Genomic DNA, 16,026 nt, shown 5'->3' on the forward strand with positions numbered 1-16,026 from the left:
CCCAACAATTCTACCAGACAGAAACAATGGGCGAGACCAAGAAAACCGATTAAAACACTGTCGGAGTCATGGGCCAGAACCCCACTCAGATAACATCTAAAGAACAGCAAGAAGACCAACTAAGTCAGAGAAAAGTGATAATCAACAATCCAAGTCAGGCAGAAAAGACTGCCGGTCAGGTCCAGGATAGCCGAAGGTCCAGTGCCAGTCCACAAAGCCTGGGCTAGTGCAGGCTATACATAGTAGGAAGACCGCAGCGAGTAGGCGCCGTTGTCCCCCAGGAAGGAATCCAGCAAGCCAGGCGCAGAATCCAGTTGCCAGTATCCCAAAATGAAGCCAAAGAAGGACCAGCCGGTCTACAAATGTGATCTGGGCCCCAAGGAGCAAGCGGACTTAGAGATTATCCACAAATCGGCGAGCTTCATTCACATCCTGCAGGGTGAAGGATTTACCATCCTTCCAGACACATAGCTTTGCTGGAAAGGTAAGGGCAATCTGGATGCCTTTGGAGTGGAGTATGGTGCAGAAAGGAGACATGAGCTTACGTTGCGCTGCCACTCGAACAGAGTAATCATTAAAGAGGAGCAGCTTTGCTCCCTGGTAATCCAGGGGTCCTTTCTTTCGGTACGCCTGCAGAAGTGCTTCCTTCTCCCGCCAGCTGTTGTAGCGGGCGATTGCGGTGCGAGGTCTCCTATTCTCCATTTGCTGCGGGGATCCAATTCGATGTGCTCTTTCACAGGCAAAGAGCAAGCCAGATTCTTTCAGCTGCAACTGGTCTGGGAGCCATGTAGAGAAAATATGATAAAGCTCCGCATCCTTAACATTCTCCGGGAGCCCCACCAGCCTAAGGTTATTCCGGCGGCTCCAGTTCTCCTGCTCATCAAGCTGCTCTTTCAAGTGCTCGGTTTCCTTTTGCAGCACGAGCACTCTAGCATCGAGGCCGCTGCACGTGTCTTCTTGTGCGGCTACCCTCTGTTCCACATCAGTGATTCTGCGGGCATGAGAATCGAATTTCTCATGCATTTCTTCCATGCCCGATTGAAGTTTATTTAAGTGGTCCGCCAGCGCTGCTGAGACGGAGCGAGTGATCTCTTGCACCCACTCCCCTGCGGGGACCGTGAAAGTCGCGGTCTCGTCCGCCATCTTGGCTGGGGTCAGAGCGGGCCGATCCTTCACTGCTCGCGCCGGTTTTACAGGCATACCAGACCCCCCCGGTAAGCGTCGGATCCGCTACCTCCTCCACACGGCTCTTCTCTGCTTTTCCCCGCCGCTCCGAGTTGTCAGCAGCAGTAAGTAGCCAGTTTTAAAGGCCGGTTTTTAGGGGATTCGGAGGGAGCTCCACTCGCACGCGACCTCTCAGGCAGGCTGTATCACATGACCTCCCTGACTGCCATTCCTAATGTCATTCGCTTCTTGCGGGCGGCCAAATTGCTCAAGCCTCCCGTGCGACCATCTGTTCCCTCTTGGGATTTGAATCTGGTCCTGTCCGTGCTGGTGTGCCTCCCTTTTGAGCCTTTGGGTGCCTGCTCGTTGAAGGACCTTACTCTTCAGGTGGTCTTCTTTGTGGCTATTACTTCTGCTAGACGTGTTTCGGAGCTGCAGCCTCTCTCTTGCCTGGAGTTTTCTAGGGAGTGGGTCAGGTTGAGGCCTGTTCCTTCCTTTCTGCCAAAGGTAGTTTCTTGTTTTCATGTCAATCAGTCCATGGTCCTCCCGGTGCTGGGTAGTCGGGAGGGTTCTTTGGAGCAGAAACAGTTGCACAAACTGGATATTGGTCGGGTCCTTCATGCGTACGTGCAGAGGACCCTGGAGATTAGGAAATCAGATCATCTTTTTGTCCTTCTAGCAGGTCCTCGTAAGGGGGATGGTGCTTACAAGGCTACCATTACACACTGTATCAAGGAGACTATTGCTTCCGCTTACCTTCTTCAGAAGAACCCTGTTCCAGCCTTTCTCAAGGCTCATTCCACTCGGGGTCAGGCCGCTTCTTGGGTTGAGTCCTCGCTGGTGCCTCCAGTGGATATTTGTAAGGCTGCTGTTTGGTCTTCCTTGCATTCCTTTGTCAGACACCACCGTGTGGACGTTCAGGCACGTTGGGATATGATGTTTGGTGAGCGTGTACTGGTGTTGGCCCTTCAGGGGTCCCACCCATGATGAGGACTGCTTTGGAATGTCCTGCTTGTAAGATTAATCTATGCTAGTCTGGAGAGTTGTTAAAGAAGGAGAAATTAGGTTCTCATCTGCTAATTTACTTTCGTTTAGCCTCTCCAGACCGGCATAGGACCCCACTCTGTCTATTGTCGTGTTGTTCTTGCATGCAGATTTTGCTTTTTCGGCAGGTTCTAGTATTTTTCTAGGTCTGGGGAGATCTAAGAACAGCAGCTGTGGTTCGGCTGGCGTAGCTGGCGAGTTGTGGGAACCTTTGCTATTTGCATTTTTTCCTTTGCATTTTCCAACAGCGTTCATGTTTTTATTAGTTGATACTCCTATTTGGTGTCCTGTTTTTTCTGTTTATAGTTCTTAGTTCTGCTTGGCTATTCAGCAGGCTGAGTTAATTAGGGGGAGACACCTGATATGTACTATTCCAAAGTTTTGTCTCAGTCCCCACTTGCTGGCCATGATGAGAGATATAACCCGTTTGTAAGATTAACCTATGCCGATCTGGAGAGGCTAAAAGAAAGTAAATTAGAAGGTAAGAACCTAATTTCTCCTTCTTCTATAACCATCATCAAAAAATTCTTCCCTCATGCATGTACCTCCTTCTCTGCTTTAAATCAGAATCTTCACCACTGTTTTGTCCCTTCCTGTAGAAAGCAGCATTAGGAATACCATTCTTAAAATAACATGGTTCAGTTCAAGAGACACAAGTGCAGACCCAGTCAGCTCGACAAACATGTTTAATAAAAACACCCTTTAAATATCTGATTACAGCCCCCTTTTATGAAGCTGCATCAGGCTTTTTTTAAAAAAAATTGCCAGCCGCAGCGGTATTAGCTCAAATGCTCATAGAATTCCTATGAGCATCAGAGTTAATACTGCCGTGGACGGTGATAAAAAAGCCTAATGTGGCTTCGTAAAGCGGGGGGGGGGGGGGGGGTGTAATATTTATAGCACGCATATTAGCAATGTACTAGATTTTTTTTAAACCTTTTTTTTTTTAATCTTTATTCATTTTTAATACTTTCATTAAGTGAATACAAGAAAAAAGATACATTTTACACTTTATACATCACTTAAAATCCTAGAATATATAAGATCAACATATTTCCCCATTAAAAATTATTATAGATATAGTTATTGATAAAGTGCAAATGTCAAATTTCATCTTTATAAGGAAATAGTAAGCACCTATATAAATATTTAATTATTCAAGACTCAACCCAATCCCTCCCACCCACTCTATCACCCAATCAATAAAATAAATGAAATTAAAAGAAAATTCCCCCCCCCCGGATGTGCAATTGATATAACAACAAATTCAAAACTATAATAAATGTACAACTGCGCTCAACTTCAAGAAAGGGAACTATGTTGCTATGAGGGAAATGGTGGGGAGGAAGCTCAGAAACATCTTTAGGATGGAGACTGTGGGAAGCGCCTGGACCCTATTCAGGGACACCCTGCAGGAAGCACAAAGAATGTACGTCCCCAGTTTCAGGAAAGGCTGCAAGAACAAGCGATCAAAGGACCCGGTTTGGATGTCAACTGAAGTAAAGAGGGCAATAAATGACAAAAAAGTATCCTTCCGGAGATGGAAAAAGGACCCAACAGAGGAAAATCACCAGGCGCACAGGAAATGCCAAAAGGAATGCCACCAAGAGGTTAGAAAAGCGAAAAGGGAATACGAAGAGGGGCTGGCCAGGGAGGCGAAAAACTTCAAGGCATTCTTCAGTTACGTAAAGGGGAAGCGACCAGCGAGAGAGGAGGTGGGGCCGTTGGACGCTGGGGATAGGAAGGGAGTGATTAAGGAGGATAAAGAGGTAGCTGAGAGGTTGAACACGTTCTTCTCGTCGGTTTTCACGAGCGAAGACACATCTAATATACCGGACTCAGAGGAGCTCATGAGTGGGGAACAGGCCGAAAAATTGAAGCACATAGAGGTAAGTAAGGAGGATGTCCTCAAACAGATAGACAGGTTAAAATGCGGTAAATCACCGGGCCTGGACGGGATCCACTCAAGGGTTCTGAAGGAACTAAGACAAGAAATAGCGGGCACAATCCAGCATGTTTGCAACCTATCCTTGAAAACTGGTGAGGTACCAGAGGACTGGAAATTGGCGAATGTCACACCTATCTTCAAGAAGGGATCGAGGGATGACCCTGGGAACTACAGGCCGGTGAGCCTGACTTCAATTATAGGGAAGATGGTGGAAGCTATGATCAAGGACGGCATTTGCGAGCACATCGAGAGGAATGGCCTACTGAGAACAAGCCAGCACGGATTCTGTAAGGGAAGGTCGTGCCTAACGAACCTTCTGTACTTCTTTGAGGGAATAAGCAGTCGGGTGGACAATGGGGAACCCATAGACATCATTTACTTCGATTTTCAAAAGGCTTTCGACAAGGTGCCACATGAAAGGCTGCTTAGGAAGCTGTGGAACCATGGAGTGAGAGGGGATGTGCACAGATGGATCAAGCACTGGTTGTCGGGTAGACTGCAGAGGGTCGGAGTGAAGGGCCAATATTCTGACTGGCGGGGAGTCACGAGCGGTGTGCCACAGGGATCGGTGCTGGGGCCGTTACTCTTCAACATATTTATCAATGACCTGGAAAAGGAGGCAAAGTGCGAGGTTATAAAATTTGCAGACGATACCAAACTGTGCGGTAGAGTTAGGTCCAGGGAGGAGTGTGAGGACCTGCAAAGGGACCTGGACAAGCTGGAAGACTGGCCAAACAAATGGCAAATGCGCTTTAACGTGGAAAAATGCAAGGTCATGCATATAGGGAAAAAGAACCCGTTGTTCAACTACAAATTGGGGGGGGCATTGTTGGGAGACAGCAGACTTGAGAGAGACTTGGGTGTGCTGGTGGATGCATCACTGAAGCCATCTGCACAGTGCGCAGCAGCCTCGAAAAAAGCCAACAGGATGCTGGGCATCATAAAGAGGGGCATAACAACCAGGACATGGGAAGTCATCATGCCATTGTATCGAGCGATGGTGCGTCCACATCTGGAATACTGCGTTCAGTATTGGTCGCCACACCTCAAGAAGGACATGGCGGTACTTGAGAGAGTCCAAAGGAGAGCAACGAAACTGGTAAAAGGGCTGGAACACTGCCCATACGCCGAGAGGTTGGATAGGCTGGGGCTCTTCTCTCTGGAAAAAAGGAGGCTCAGGGGAGATATGATAGAGACCTTCAAGATCATGAGGGGCATAGAGAGGGTGGATAGAGACAGATTCTTCAGACTGAAGGGGACAACAAGTACGAGGGGGCATTCGGAGAAATTGAAGGGAGATAGGTTCAAAACAAATGCAAGGAAGTTTTTTTTCACCCAAAGGGTCGTGGACACTTGGAATGCGCTACCGGAGGAAGTGATCAGGCAGAGTACGGTACAGGGATTCAAACAGGGATTGGACGGATTCCTGAGGGATAAAGGGATCGTGGGATACTGAGAGAGGTGCTGGGATGTAACACAGGTATAGACAGCTAACCAGGTAATAAGTATAGAAACCCAACAGGTCGTGCATGTGCAAGACCGGAGGGTTAGGACTACGATGGGAAGATAGGACTTCAATGAGAAACCAAGGTGGCAAGGGAGCCTCTTCTGGTGATTCAGACAGGTCGTGACCTGTTTGGGCCGCCGCGGGAGCGGACTGCCGGGCAGGATGGACCTATGGTCTGACCCGGCGGAGGCACTGCTTATGTTCTTATGTTCTTACAAATGACATCAATGAGCCCCATATTAATTTAAAATTTTTTATGTTTCCCGACAAATCAGCATTCACTTTCTCATATTTATAAATTAAACATAAATTTGCCCACCAGAATGTGAAATTTAAACGGTCCCAAATACCTCTGGAGTCTTTTTTAAACCTTTAATATATAGAATTACAAGTGCTTTTTGCTTTAAACATCTCACTGATTTTGTTCAAAGCTTCTACTCTGATATGTTATATATAGAAAAGCAACATTTAAATGTCTAGGCATGAAAAAAAAAATCAAAAAGGAATTGCAGAGGTGGGTCTGTGGTCTCAGTGCATTGTTCTCCAGTGGTGCAAAGACCCACCCTCAAGCCTCCTCTCTATCAGATTTGATAGAAGTTTAGCACATTGAAGAGCAGATTTCGGGGTGGGGGTTGTCACCTTTTACCCTGTGTCAGCAAGAGGACTTGTGCCACCAAGGAAGATGGTGAAGAAAATAACAGAAATAAAACAAAAAAGAATGGAAACCAAAAGTTTAAACCATACACTAACAACAACAACAAAAGTATGATGCCATCCAAGTGTAATTTCAGCACAAACAAAAAGGATCAGTCCTGTTCCATATACACCCCTCTACCACCCTCCAAATCTGTGTGCATTTACAGAACCAATATAGCTTTCTGTCATTAAAGACAGGAGGAGTTTGCAATGAATAACAAGGGAAAATATGAACAACATACGAGGGGGGCTGCTGGAAAATTCTCAGCCCAACCAACAAAGTTGGCACAGTCTCCGGGCTATAAACATATTTTTCCAATGGAACGAAAAAAAAGTGGTAATTCACCGGACTAGGGGCTCCTTTTACGAAGGTGCTCTACGCTTTTTCGGGCGCGCGCTATAGTGTGTGCTAGCCAAAAATCTATTGCCTGTTCATAAGGAGGCAGTAGCGGCTAGCACGTGCAGCAATTTAGCACCCGCTATTCCGCGCATTAAGGCGCTAGTGCACCTTTGTAAAAGGAGCCCTAAGTGTTTAGCCCTCGATGGAGACTGGCCCAACTTTGTTGGTTGGGTTGAGAACTTTTCAGCAGTCCCTCATATGCAAAAGACTTTCAATGAATGATGTACTTAAGAACCTGCACACCCTGCAGCATCAATTCATGCCCTTACCTGCGTCTCAAAGGCTGCCCATAATCATGTTCGCTACCACCTGATGGGTTCCGCCGCCGGGGGTTTGGAAACTTTGGTGATTTATTACGGTCACTGGGAGAATTATACAGCCCACTAAAGTTAAAGAGCAAGAGTCAGCAAAGCTATGAAAAATACAAAATGCCCAGTTTCATTAGAGAGACACAATGCAGTAGGTACATTTTTCATCCCAAGGAAATACTGCAAGCACAAGTGGCAAAAGACCCGTGGCGACACAGATGCTGCTGAATAGCACTGAAGATAATCAGGCTCCATCAAACTGGGATCTAGGATGCTATTGCTTTTTCAGAGGCAGATTTGTGATCTTGACCCTTGAAAAATAGAGGCCAACGTGCAAATCTCTACAGAGAATTGTAACAGGATCCAGCATAATGCTAGCACTGCGCTCCTGAGCTGTAAGAAAGATTTTACACCCACATGAACAGCTCCACTCTATATAAAATCCATACTTAACCAGTCATACTATAAAGTTGTTTTTATACACATGGAGGGGCATAATAAAAAAAAAAACATCTAAGTCCCCTTTTGGCCTAAGGCCTTAAATGTTGAAAGTAGAAGCAGGGAAAAAGTCCATTATCAAAAAATAAACGTCCAAAAGGAGGTTTGTTTAAAAAAAATAATGGCCTGCCTCTACGTTCAGCTGTTTAAACGCCCAGACCACCACTACGTCTACACTTACAACACATAATCAACAAAAAAACAGCCTAAGTCCTAAACGCCCAACACAAGAGCTTTTAGGCCAAGGAGGAGCCAGTCCTCCGCCTAAAAGCTGGATTCTGTAACCGGTATTTGTCAAAAACACCACTGGTTACAGAATCCACCCCCCCCCCCCCCCCCCCGACAACATCGGGGCAGGAGGAAGCCCAAGGCCTCCTACCCTGGAGTCACCAGACCTTCCCCGCCAACATCGGGCCAGGAGAGAGCCCAAGCCCTACTGGCCATGCGACTTCCCCCCTCCCCCTACAAGACTGGGCAGGAGGAAGCCCAACCCCTCCTGCCCAGGCGACAACCCTATCCCCCACCCCCACTAAGATCCAGGCAGGAGGGATCCCAGGTCCTCCTGCCCCAACGCAACCCCCCACCACGACCGCCCCCCCCGAATCCCCCGATCGGCACGCTGAAAACCTCCCCCCACCCGCCGACCCACAAGAACCCCCGCCAACCCTGCGACCCCCCGACACCCTCCCGTACCTGAAAAACATTGGCCGGACAGACGGGTCCCAAGCCCATCCGTCCGGTAGGCCATCTATCCCTCGAATGGCTGGCCTTAGGGCCTGATTGGCCCAGGCGGCTCAAACCCCGCTCATAGGCTATCGCTTTGACCACTCAGGGACTTCCTTAGGCTCAGCCCAAGGTGGGAGCATCAGCCAATCAGGACCTTAGGTTCCTCCCCGTGCATCACATGATGCAATGGAGCGGGGCCTAAGGCCTCAGAGTCGTCGCGGGAGTCATTGGAGCAGGAGGGATTGAGCATCCCTCCTGCTCCGTTAAAGGTACAGGGAGGGGGGTGGAAAGGGGGCTTGGAATGGGTAGGGAGTTTCCGGGGGGTGGTGGCAGGAGGGAGTTGGCATCCCTCCTGCAGTTTGTTTATTGGTGGGTGGGTGGGCCTGGCTCGGCCAGCCGACCTGACTAGATTTTGCAACAGGGAGGGAGGTGGGCCGGGCAACATGGCAGGAGGGAGTTGGCAACTCTCCTGCTTTTTGTGGGGCATCGGCGCAGGGGGGAACATCGTGCCTTTAAAAAAAAACTTTTTCCTTTTTGTAGGCCAGGGAGCCCGTGTTTTTAACCTGCTTTAATCAGCAGGTTAAAACCACGGGCTCCCAGTGCAGGAAGGGCAGGAGAGATTCGGGGCGAGAGCAGGAGAGGTGAGGCAGGGAGATTCAGGACAAAGCTTCGGGGCAGCAGAGAGCAAGTTGCGGGGCAAATTTTTTGTGGGAACGGGACACTTGTTGGGGAGGAGCGTTTAATTTTTTTTTTTTAATCGGGCAGATATTTTGTGTGTGTAAAACACGCAAAATATCTGCCCGATTTAAAAAAAAAAAAAAATTTTTTTATAAATCTTTATTCATTTTTCATCTTACAACAAGTGCATAAAGATTAAACATTTTATACTGAATACATCACTTGAAATTCTATCATTTATAATATTAATAGATAAAATTTAAACCCTTCCCTCCCATCCTTTCAATCTAATTAAAAAAAAAAAAAAAATTAAAAGCCGGCAGAAGCCCTGACAACAGTGACAGGAGGCTGCTTCTCCTGTCACTACTGTCAGGGTGTGCGCATGAGCGGGGATCGCTCTGGCCGTGGGTAGGGGGCATGTTAACGATCATCCCCATTTGCATGCAGGCCTTTACTGAATTCATCGGCCGGCATGCAAACAAAAACGGATCATGCACGGTTTGGAGGTTTAGTGAATCCTGGCCATAGTGGGGACATTTTTTTAGATAAGTTTTTAATTGCGTTTTAATGGCGTGACCAATTATCACGCCACTTAAACCCAATTAAACCAATTAAGTTAGGCAGCAGTAGGGGCTGCTACCGCTACCTAACTTAAAGTGTTGCGTTGAGAATCTGGTCCTTAAGTGTCTACCAGCTTTGTAGAACATTTTGGCTTGTTCTCCATTCAGTTTAGGCCCTGAGGATTTCTTTCCTGTTTCACTAGCATCCTTTATATGCACTGAAACATTTTTTATTTGTTCCCCATTGTTTCATGGTCACAATATCTTCCTTTTTTTATGTGGGACCTTTGTGGCTACCTTTACCCCTTGAAGAGAGGTCAGCTACATTTATAAAACTTAAAATCACCAAAAAGTATGGCTGACTGAAGACAGGAGATTTACTCTCTTTTTCCCTGGATTGAAGGCAGAACAAAGCCAACACTCAGATTGCTCAGCATCACTGCAATGGAAAAAAATTTGGCTACCACAGATTAAGGGGGCCAGGTTACTTCAGTTTTGGGCCATGAGAAACAGCAGAAGCAGGAACCAAGTGGGCTGAAAGCCTAAGTGTCATATTATGATTGGCAAAATCAGACAAAACATCCAGGAAATGAAAGGCAAGATTCCTGTAACCTCACGACCTTTATACCTATGCTCAGAAAATTCCTATGGTAAATTCTGATCTGCTCTGAAAACATACTTTTTCAAAACTACTTTTGAAGAAGCATTAGAGTTCTAAACATTTCTAACCCATTGTCAAACTAAAAACCAGAGAGTAACAAAAAGAGAAGACACGGTGATTGGAAGTTATTGTAAGGGTGTGTGACTGTGAATACCCTAAATGATTTATATCTATTACATTTTTTATTATGGAGTTCACCACCTTGACTTGTGCTAAACAAATAAGGTGGTATAGCAAATTCAAATAAACTATCAGCATGAAAGCAACTCAAAGTTTGCAGGGATTATTTCGTTTAGCTCACTTGAAGTCCCAGAAACAGAGAAAATGATAAAGGCCATATGGTCTATCTAGTCTGTCCCTCCATATCAATTACAATCATTGACTTCTGATTAATACCATAAGCTTTTCATAACATGTCCAATAACCTCCCCCACCCCACCCCACCCCCAATGCTACACGATTGTTTGATTCACGGTACCTTTGAGGACCATTTTCTTTCCATGGAACACTTGCTTTGCTTCTTTGGGTTTCTGGACTATTGTCACGTTTTACTTTCTTGGTGCTTTAAAAAGTAAAGAAAGAAAAGGTTATTATAAAATAAAGCTCCCCCATTGTTTGCAACGGTTTGATGAACCTTGAATTAGTGGCCTCCAATGCCTGCAAAATCCAAAGATGCATTTAGTGGGCATAGTCAGAAATACAGAACCAGAACGTACGCAGGTAAGGCTAGACTCAATAAGGGCACTAGTCTTTGACCTAAGGGCCGCCGCGGGAGCGGACTGCTGGGCACGATGGACCACTGGTCCGACCCAGCAGCGGCAATTCTTATGTTCTCTGCATTCAGCAATAATTTTCTAAAATAGTATCACCATACTATCACAAATGGAACTAAGGGGCTACTGTTAAGTCAGACTTTTTTTTTTTTTAACAACAAGCAGTGGTGTAGTAAGGGGGGGAGCACGGGGAAAGGGGGTGCTGTCTTGGTGGGGGCGCTGGCACCCTCCCTCCTCTCCGCCCTTCCCCATCCCCACCCCACTACCCCGCGTGTGCCCCTTCCCTTTCCCCATACTTTCTTTAACGTTCGCAGCGCAAGCAGCAACCCTAACCTGCTGCTCACGCCAGCGTCGGCTCTTCCTCTGATGTCACTTCCTGGACCTATGCCTAGGAAGTGATGTCAGAGGACGAGCCAACACTGGCATGAGCAGGCTGGGGTTGCTACTAGTGCTGTGAACGTTAAAGAAAGTATGGGGGAGGGGTGTGTACGTGTGCCAAGAGGGGGCATCACTGACCCGGGTGCCTCTCACCCTAGCTATGCCACTGACCACAAGTCAGGCTATCTTTGCACAGGATCCCATTTTATGTAGTAAGACCATGTGATAAAATAACTCAACTTAACAGTAGCCTATGTTGATAATTCCCCCCCCCAAATGTCTATATAAAAGTGGGCTTGAGGAGAGTGTAGTGTAGTGGTTAGTGCTAAAGCCTCAGCACCCTGAGGTTGTGGGTTCAAATCCCACACTGCTCCTTCAGACCCTTGACAAGTCACTTTATCCTCTATTGCCCCAGGACCATTAGATAGATTGTGGTCCCACCGGGACAGATAGGGAAAATGTTTGAAGCGCCTGTATGTAAACCACGTTGAGTATGGCTGTAAAACTACACAAAGGTGGCATACAAGTCCCAATCCCTTTCTCCTTTCCCTAATATCAGAGCATCTAGAGACTACATATGCCCTGTTCAGAGGGTACTTGCATCCTTCAGGAGCCCGGCAATATCTGTATTTCCTATGCCATTTTTCTCTCACAATGTTCCATCAAAAATTCTTTTCTCTCTCATAATTGGAAAGCGAAAGAGAAGAAAGGGAGAAATTGGAAAGTACGGTCAGCTGGAGAAAGTATCGCACCCATTATATCCTTTGCCCTCAAAGAACATGCACTCAGTTACAACCCTGGTATGCTTTTAGCTAGGTCACTGGGCTGGTCACCCAATACTTTTCCATTCTTAAATTGAAATGCCAGCCATTCAGGCACAGAATGAAATGGAAAACTCAGAAATGTGATTTTTGAAAATGAGCCTTATCATCTTGATTGGACATTTGAGCAAGGGTCATCGATGCCTTTGTGAAAGCTTCCGGTTTGAAAATAATAATACATGCAAAATGACACCAGCACAAGGTTTTTTAAAAATTATAACCAAGATTTATTGAATTATTGGTTCTATTTTTCCTTTATGAGCTCAAAAGCGTCAGCATTATTGCTAACGTTGCGCTAATGGGAGATCGTTATTGTGGCCAAAGGCTGGCCTTCTCACAACGGTCTCGAACCCCTATCTCTGGTCAATCTATTATATAACTTTTGGCTCAGTGACATCATCAGTATAACAACGAATAACCATTCACCAAAGAGGTGGTCTTAAAAGTTTTGACAAAGGAAAATAAATCCCTCCATGTTTCCATGTTTAAAAGTTTAGAACAGTACATTTGATTTCTGAATTAACATTATAACATATTCAAAATAATTCTACAATTATTAACAGGGTGCTGAGAAATACTCAGCCCTTCCATGCTGACAAGTTCTGAGCCTTAAAGGAAAAAACTCTTGGGCTGCCTGAGCTGATAGTCTCACACACAAAGCGCAGGAGTAGTCTCTGACTTAATCACTCCCAGATGTTGCCTCAGGATTTCTCTAGACAAATATATTTTATGTTTTTCAAACCCTATGAGGTTCAACACAGTCACACATATTCATTTATACTTTGCTTGGCCAAGCCTCCATACATTCAATAAATCATAATTTTCATTGAAAACTACATCCAATTCAGTTTGGGGACATGCTATCCTTCTCTACCAGTCTAAAGCAAACACATCTGGTGTTAATTAACACCACGCTGCTGGGAGCGGGAAAAACTCAGAGAGGACAAAGAAGACAGAAAACTATTCACTGGCCCAAGATGGTGTCCGAAGACAGGACAGATATAGTACACACAGAGAACCCAAACTGGACTCCATGTAATCATGTAATCATGATTTCCACCATAATTTGGCTCAACAGCAAAGTACACAAGAAAACACCCTTCTTTCCCTTATTTTAATCTTTAGTGTGTTTTTCTCTGGCCTTAGCTACATTATTATTTAAATTTTTATTCACCTGTTTTTCCGTACGCTTCTATTTGGGCGTGGTCCTTAACTGACACAGATGTTTGTCTAACTAGAATTACCCAGAATCATACGAAAAACTGGCACTTTTGAAGAAACAACTCTACAAAAATACTGCACTATCATGCTCCGACATCCATTCCCATTTCCGTCCCATAACCAGCACCCCTTGCTGGCCACGAGCCACTACTCAACATTTTTGGGGGGAGAGAGAGTGTAAAAGGTAAGTACCATAAAAAAATCTGTCACACTATATAGATTGAGGTAATTGTTATCTATTGTTGCTGAAACCCAGCTTTTACAAAATCAAAAATAATCCTGGCTAATGAATTACAAAGGAGATAAACTCCAATACTGAACAGTTATCATCAAGAGAGCATGGATAGAAAAATACTGAGCTAATTCTCCATCTCTGAGAGGGCCACTGAACTTGCATTTCATGAAAATTACTGTCTTCTTGTTGGCTTAGAATGAATATACATGACAAGTTATTGCCTAGCCAGCTGCATGACAATAACCAAGAAGGTGCATTACAAAACTTCAGTTTATCACGTTATTCAAGGATACACAAATGCAGCAACTGAGAACCCAAAAATACTGCAGACCTCTAACATATACTGCTAATTTAAAATTTTAAAATTTATCAACCACCATTTCTGACAGAACTATATTGAAAAGACCTAGGTACCTAACTTGACAAAATAGGCACCCTTGATCAGCCTAAATGGACATTTCTCCCTTCTGAGGACCTAAATTTAGAGGCCTCTCTTTACTAGGCATCTACATTTGGATTCCAAAGTGTAGACATGAACAGATTGTGGGAATTAGATTAGGCAGCTAAAAATAAGTGACTAAACGTCAGGTTTAAATTTATGAATATGTTTTAGGATTTTAAGAATTTCCATCCTACAAAAACTTGACCACCTTTGACTGGGTGAACTATGGCTGAAATTTAGATACTTACAATTAAGACACTCATTTTTATGGGAATACTGAATTCATAGAAACTAAATTGCAGGATTTTATCTTGCATATGCACAGCTCTACACATGAGCTGGACAGCGAGTGAAATAATCAGATACTTCCGAGTTCCATATTAGAAGAAAGCACCTAGGAAAAGGATCTTGAAGTCACTGTAAATAATATGTTGACATCTCTGGCACAGTGTGCAGCTGCAGTGAAAAAGCAAATAGGATGCTAAAAACTATTTGAAAATGAATGATTTATAAAACGGAGAATACTGTTCTCTTTTTGTATTGATCTATGGTGTCACTGCACCGCACTGAGAGCTGCACCTTAAAACTAATGTATCAGGACTAAAAAGGTAGGGTGAATTCTGACAAAAATGATATAGGAGGATGGAATGGCTGAGCAGGTTAAAGGTCAACAGCTTGGAGAACAGATGGCTGAGAGAAAGGACCATGTTCTAGAAAATTGTTTATTTGGATTTATTAACCACCTTTTCATGAAGAGGTTCACCCAAAACAGTTTACAATACATTGAACAGTAATCAGGTACACTTGCCCCTCCAAATCCACGGTTTCAGCATCTGTGGATTCGGTTATTTGCGATTTTAAAACAAAAAAAACAAAAAAAAATTGGGGGGGGCTATTTTAAGACCTGTAAGCCCCCCAAGCCCCCCTTAAGTCTTACCTGGTGGTCTAGTGTGTTTTCAGGGCAGGAGCGATCATCCCATGCTCCTGCCCCGTGCAGATCGCTCATAGAAAATGGCTGCCTTGAGCTCCCATAGTCCCGGGGGTTAGGGGCAAAACCAGCCAGAATATTATTTGCGGCTTTTTAATATTTGCGGGCCAGCTCTGCCCCTAACTCCCGTGGATACGGAGGGAGAATGTATTCTTAAGTATTTTCCAATGTGTCCCAGCAGGCTCACAATCTAACTGGGATAATGGAGAGATTAGGTGACTTGCCCAGAGTCACAAGAAGCAGGCAGGGACTGAACTCATAGCCTCAGGGTGTTGAGAGGGAGCAGCCCTAACCACTAGGCTATTCCCTCCCAGTGCCCCAAGTGGGTTGGAAGAGGTAAATAAGGAATGGTCGTATCCGTTCCAGAACAAGGAATTGGAGAAAGCACTTTTTCACTTTGATTCTATAAACCACAGGTGTTAAACTCAAGGCCCATAGTCCGAATCCGGCCCACCTGGCTGTTTTATGCGGCCCGTGGTGCGATGCCCCCAGTGTTATCTTCTGGCCAGCTCCCTCCTCCTCACTGCCGCAGTGTGCACAAAGCCATGGGCGGCAGCTCTTCGCGTGCCCCGTGCCTCATCTGGAAGCATTCCCTCTGACGTTGCAACGTCGGAGAGAAAGCTTCTGGTTCAAGCGCAGGATGCATGAGGAGCCGCCACTCTCAGCTTTGTGCCGGCCAGAAGATAACACTAGGGGCATCGCACCGCAGGCCGCATAAAACAGTCAGGCGGGAGCCGGCCAGAAAGTAAGACACCCGCCAGAGGTAGGCACCTAGTTGAGGAACAGCATGGAGGGTGGGAGACAACAAAGGTAGGGGAATAATTTTATTTTGAATTTAGTGAATGAATTGTGTCAATTTTGAGAATTTACATCTGCTGTCTGTATTTTGCACTGTTCAGGAAGAAATGCATTTGTTTCTTTTTCTCTGGGGTTGTACTGCATGCAGAGTCTTGAATCTTAGGGTCTCGTTTGTATACA

At 45.4% G+C, this 16,026-nt stretch overlaps 1 protein-coding gene across 3 annotated transcripts in view; it reads right to left on the reverse strand.

Annotated features, from left to right (window-relative positions):
• The window catches only part of EPB41L4A (erythrocyte membrane protein band 4.1 like 4A), a 536,698-nt gene that overhangs the window by 91,489 nt on the left and 429,183 nt on the right, over window positions 1-16,026 (reverse strand). For all 3 annotated transcript variants that reach the window (XM_033929128.1, XM_033929127.1, XM_033929129.1), the window contains 2 exons: window positions 10,669-10,752; window positions 7,029-7,142 (listed from right to left, as the gene is read on the reverse strand). In XM_033929128.1, coding sequence (XP_033785019.1) covers window positions 7,029-7,142; window positions 10,669-10,752 — 198 coding nt within the window. The remainder of the gene's footprint in view (window positions 1-7,028; window positions 7,143-10,668; window positions 10,753-16,026) is intronic.

The sequence above is a fragment of the Geotrypetes seraphini genome, chromosome 1, assembly GCF_902459505.1.
Source record: "Geotrypetes seraphini chromosome 1, aGeoSer1.1, whole genome shotgun sequence".
In the NCBI taxonomy this organism is placed as follows: domain Eukaryota; kingdom Metazoa; phylum Chordata; class Amphibia; order Gymnophiona; family Dermophiidae; genus Geotrypetes; species Geotrypetes seraphini.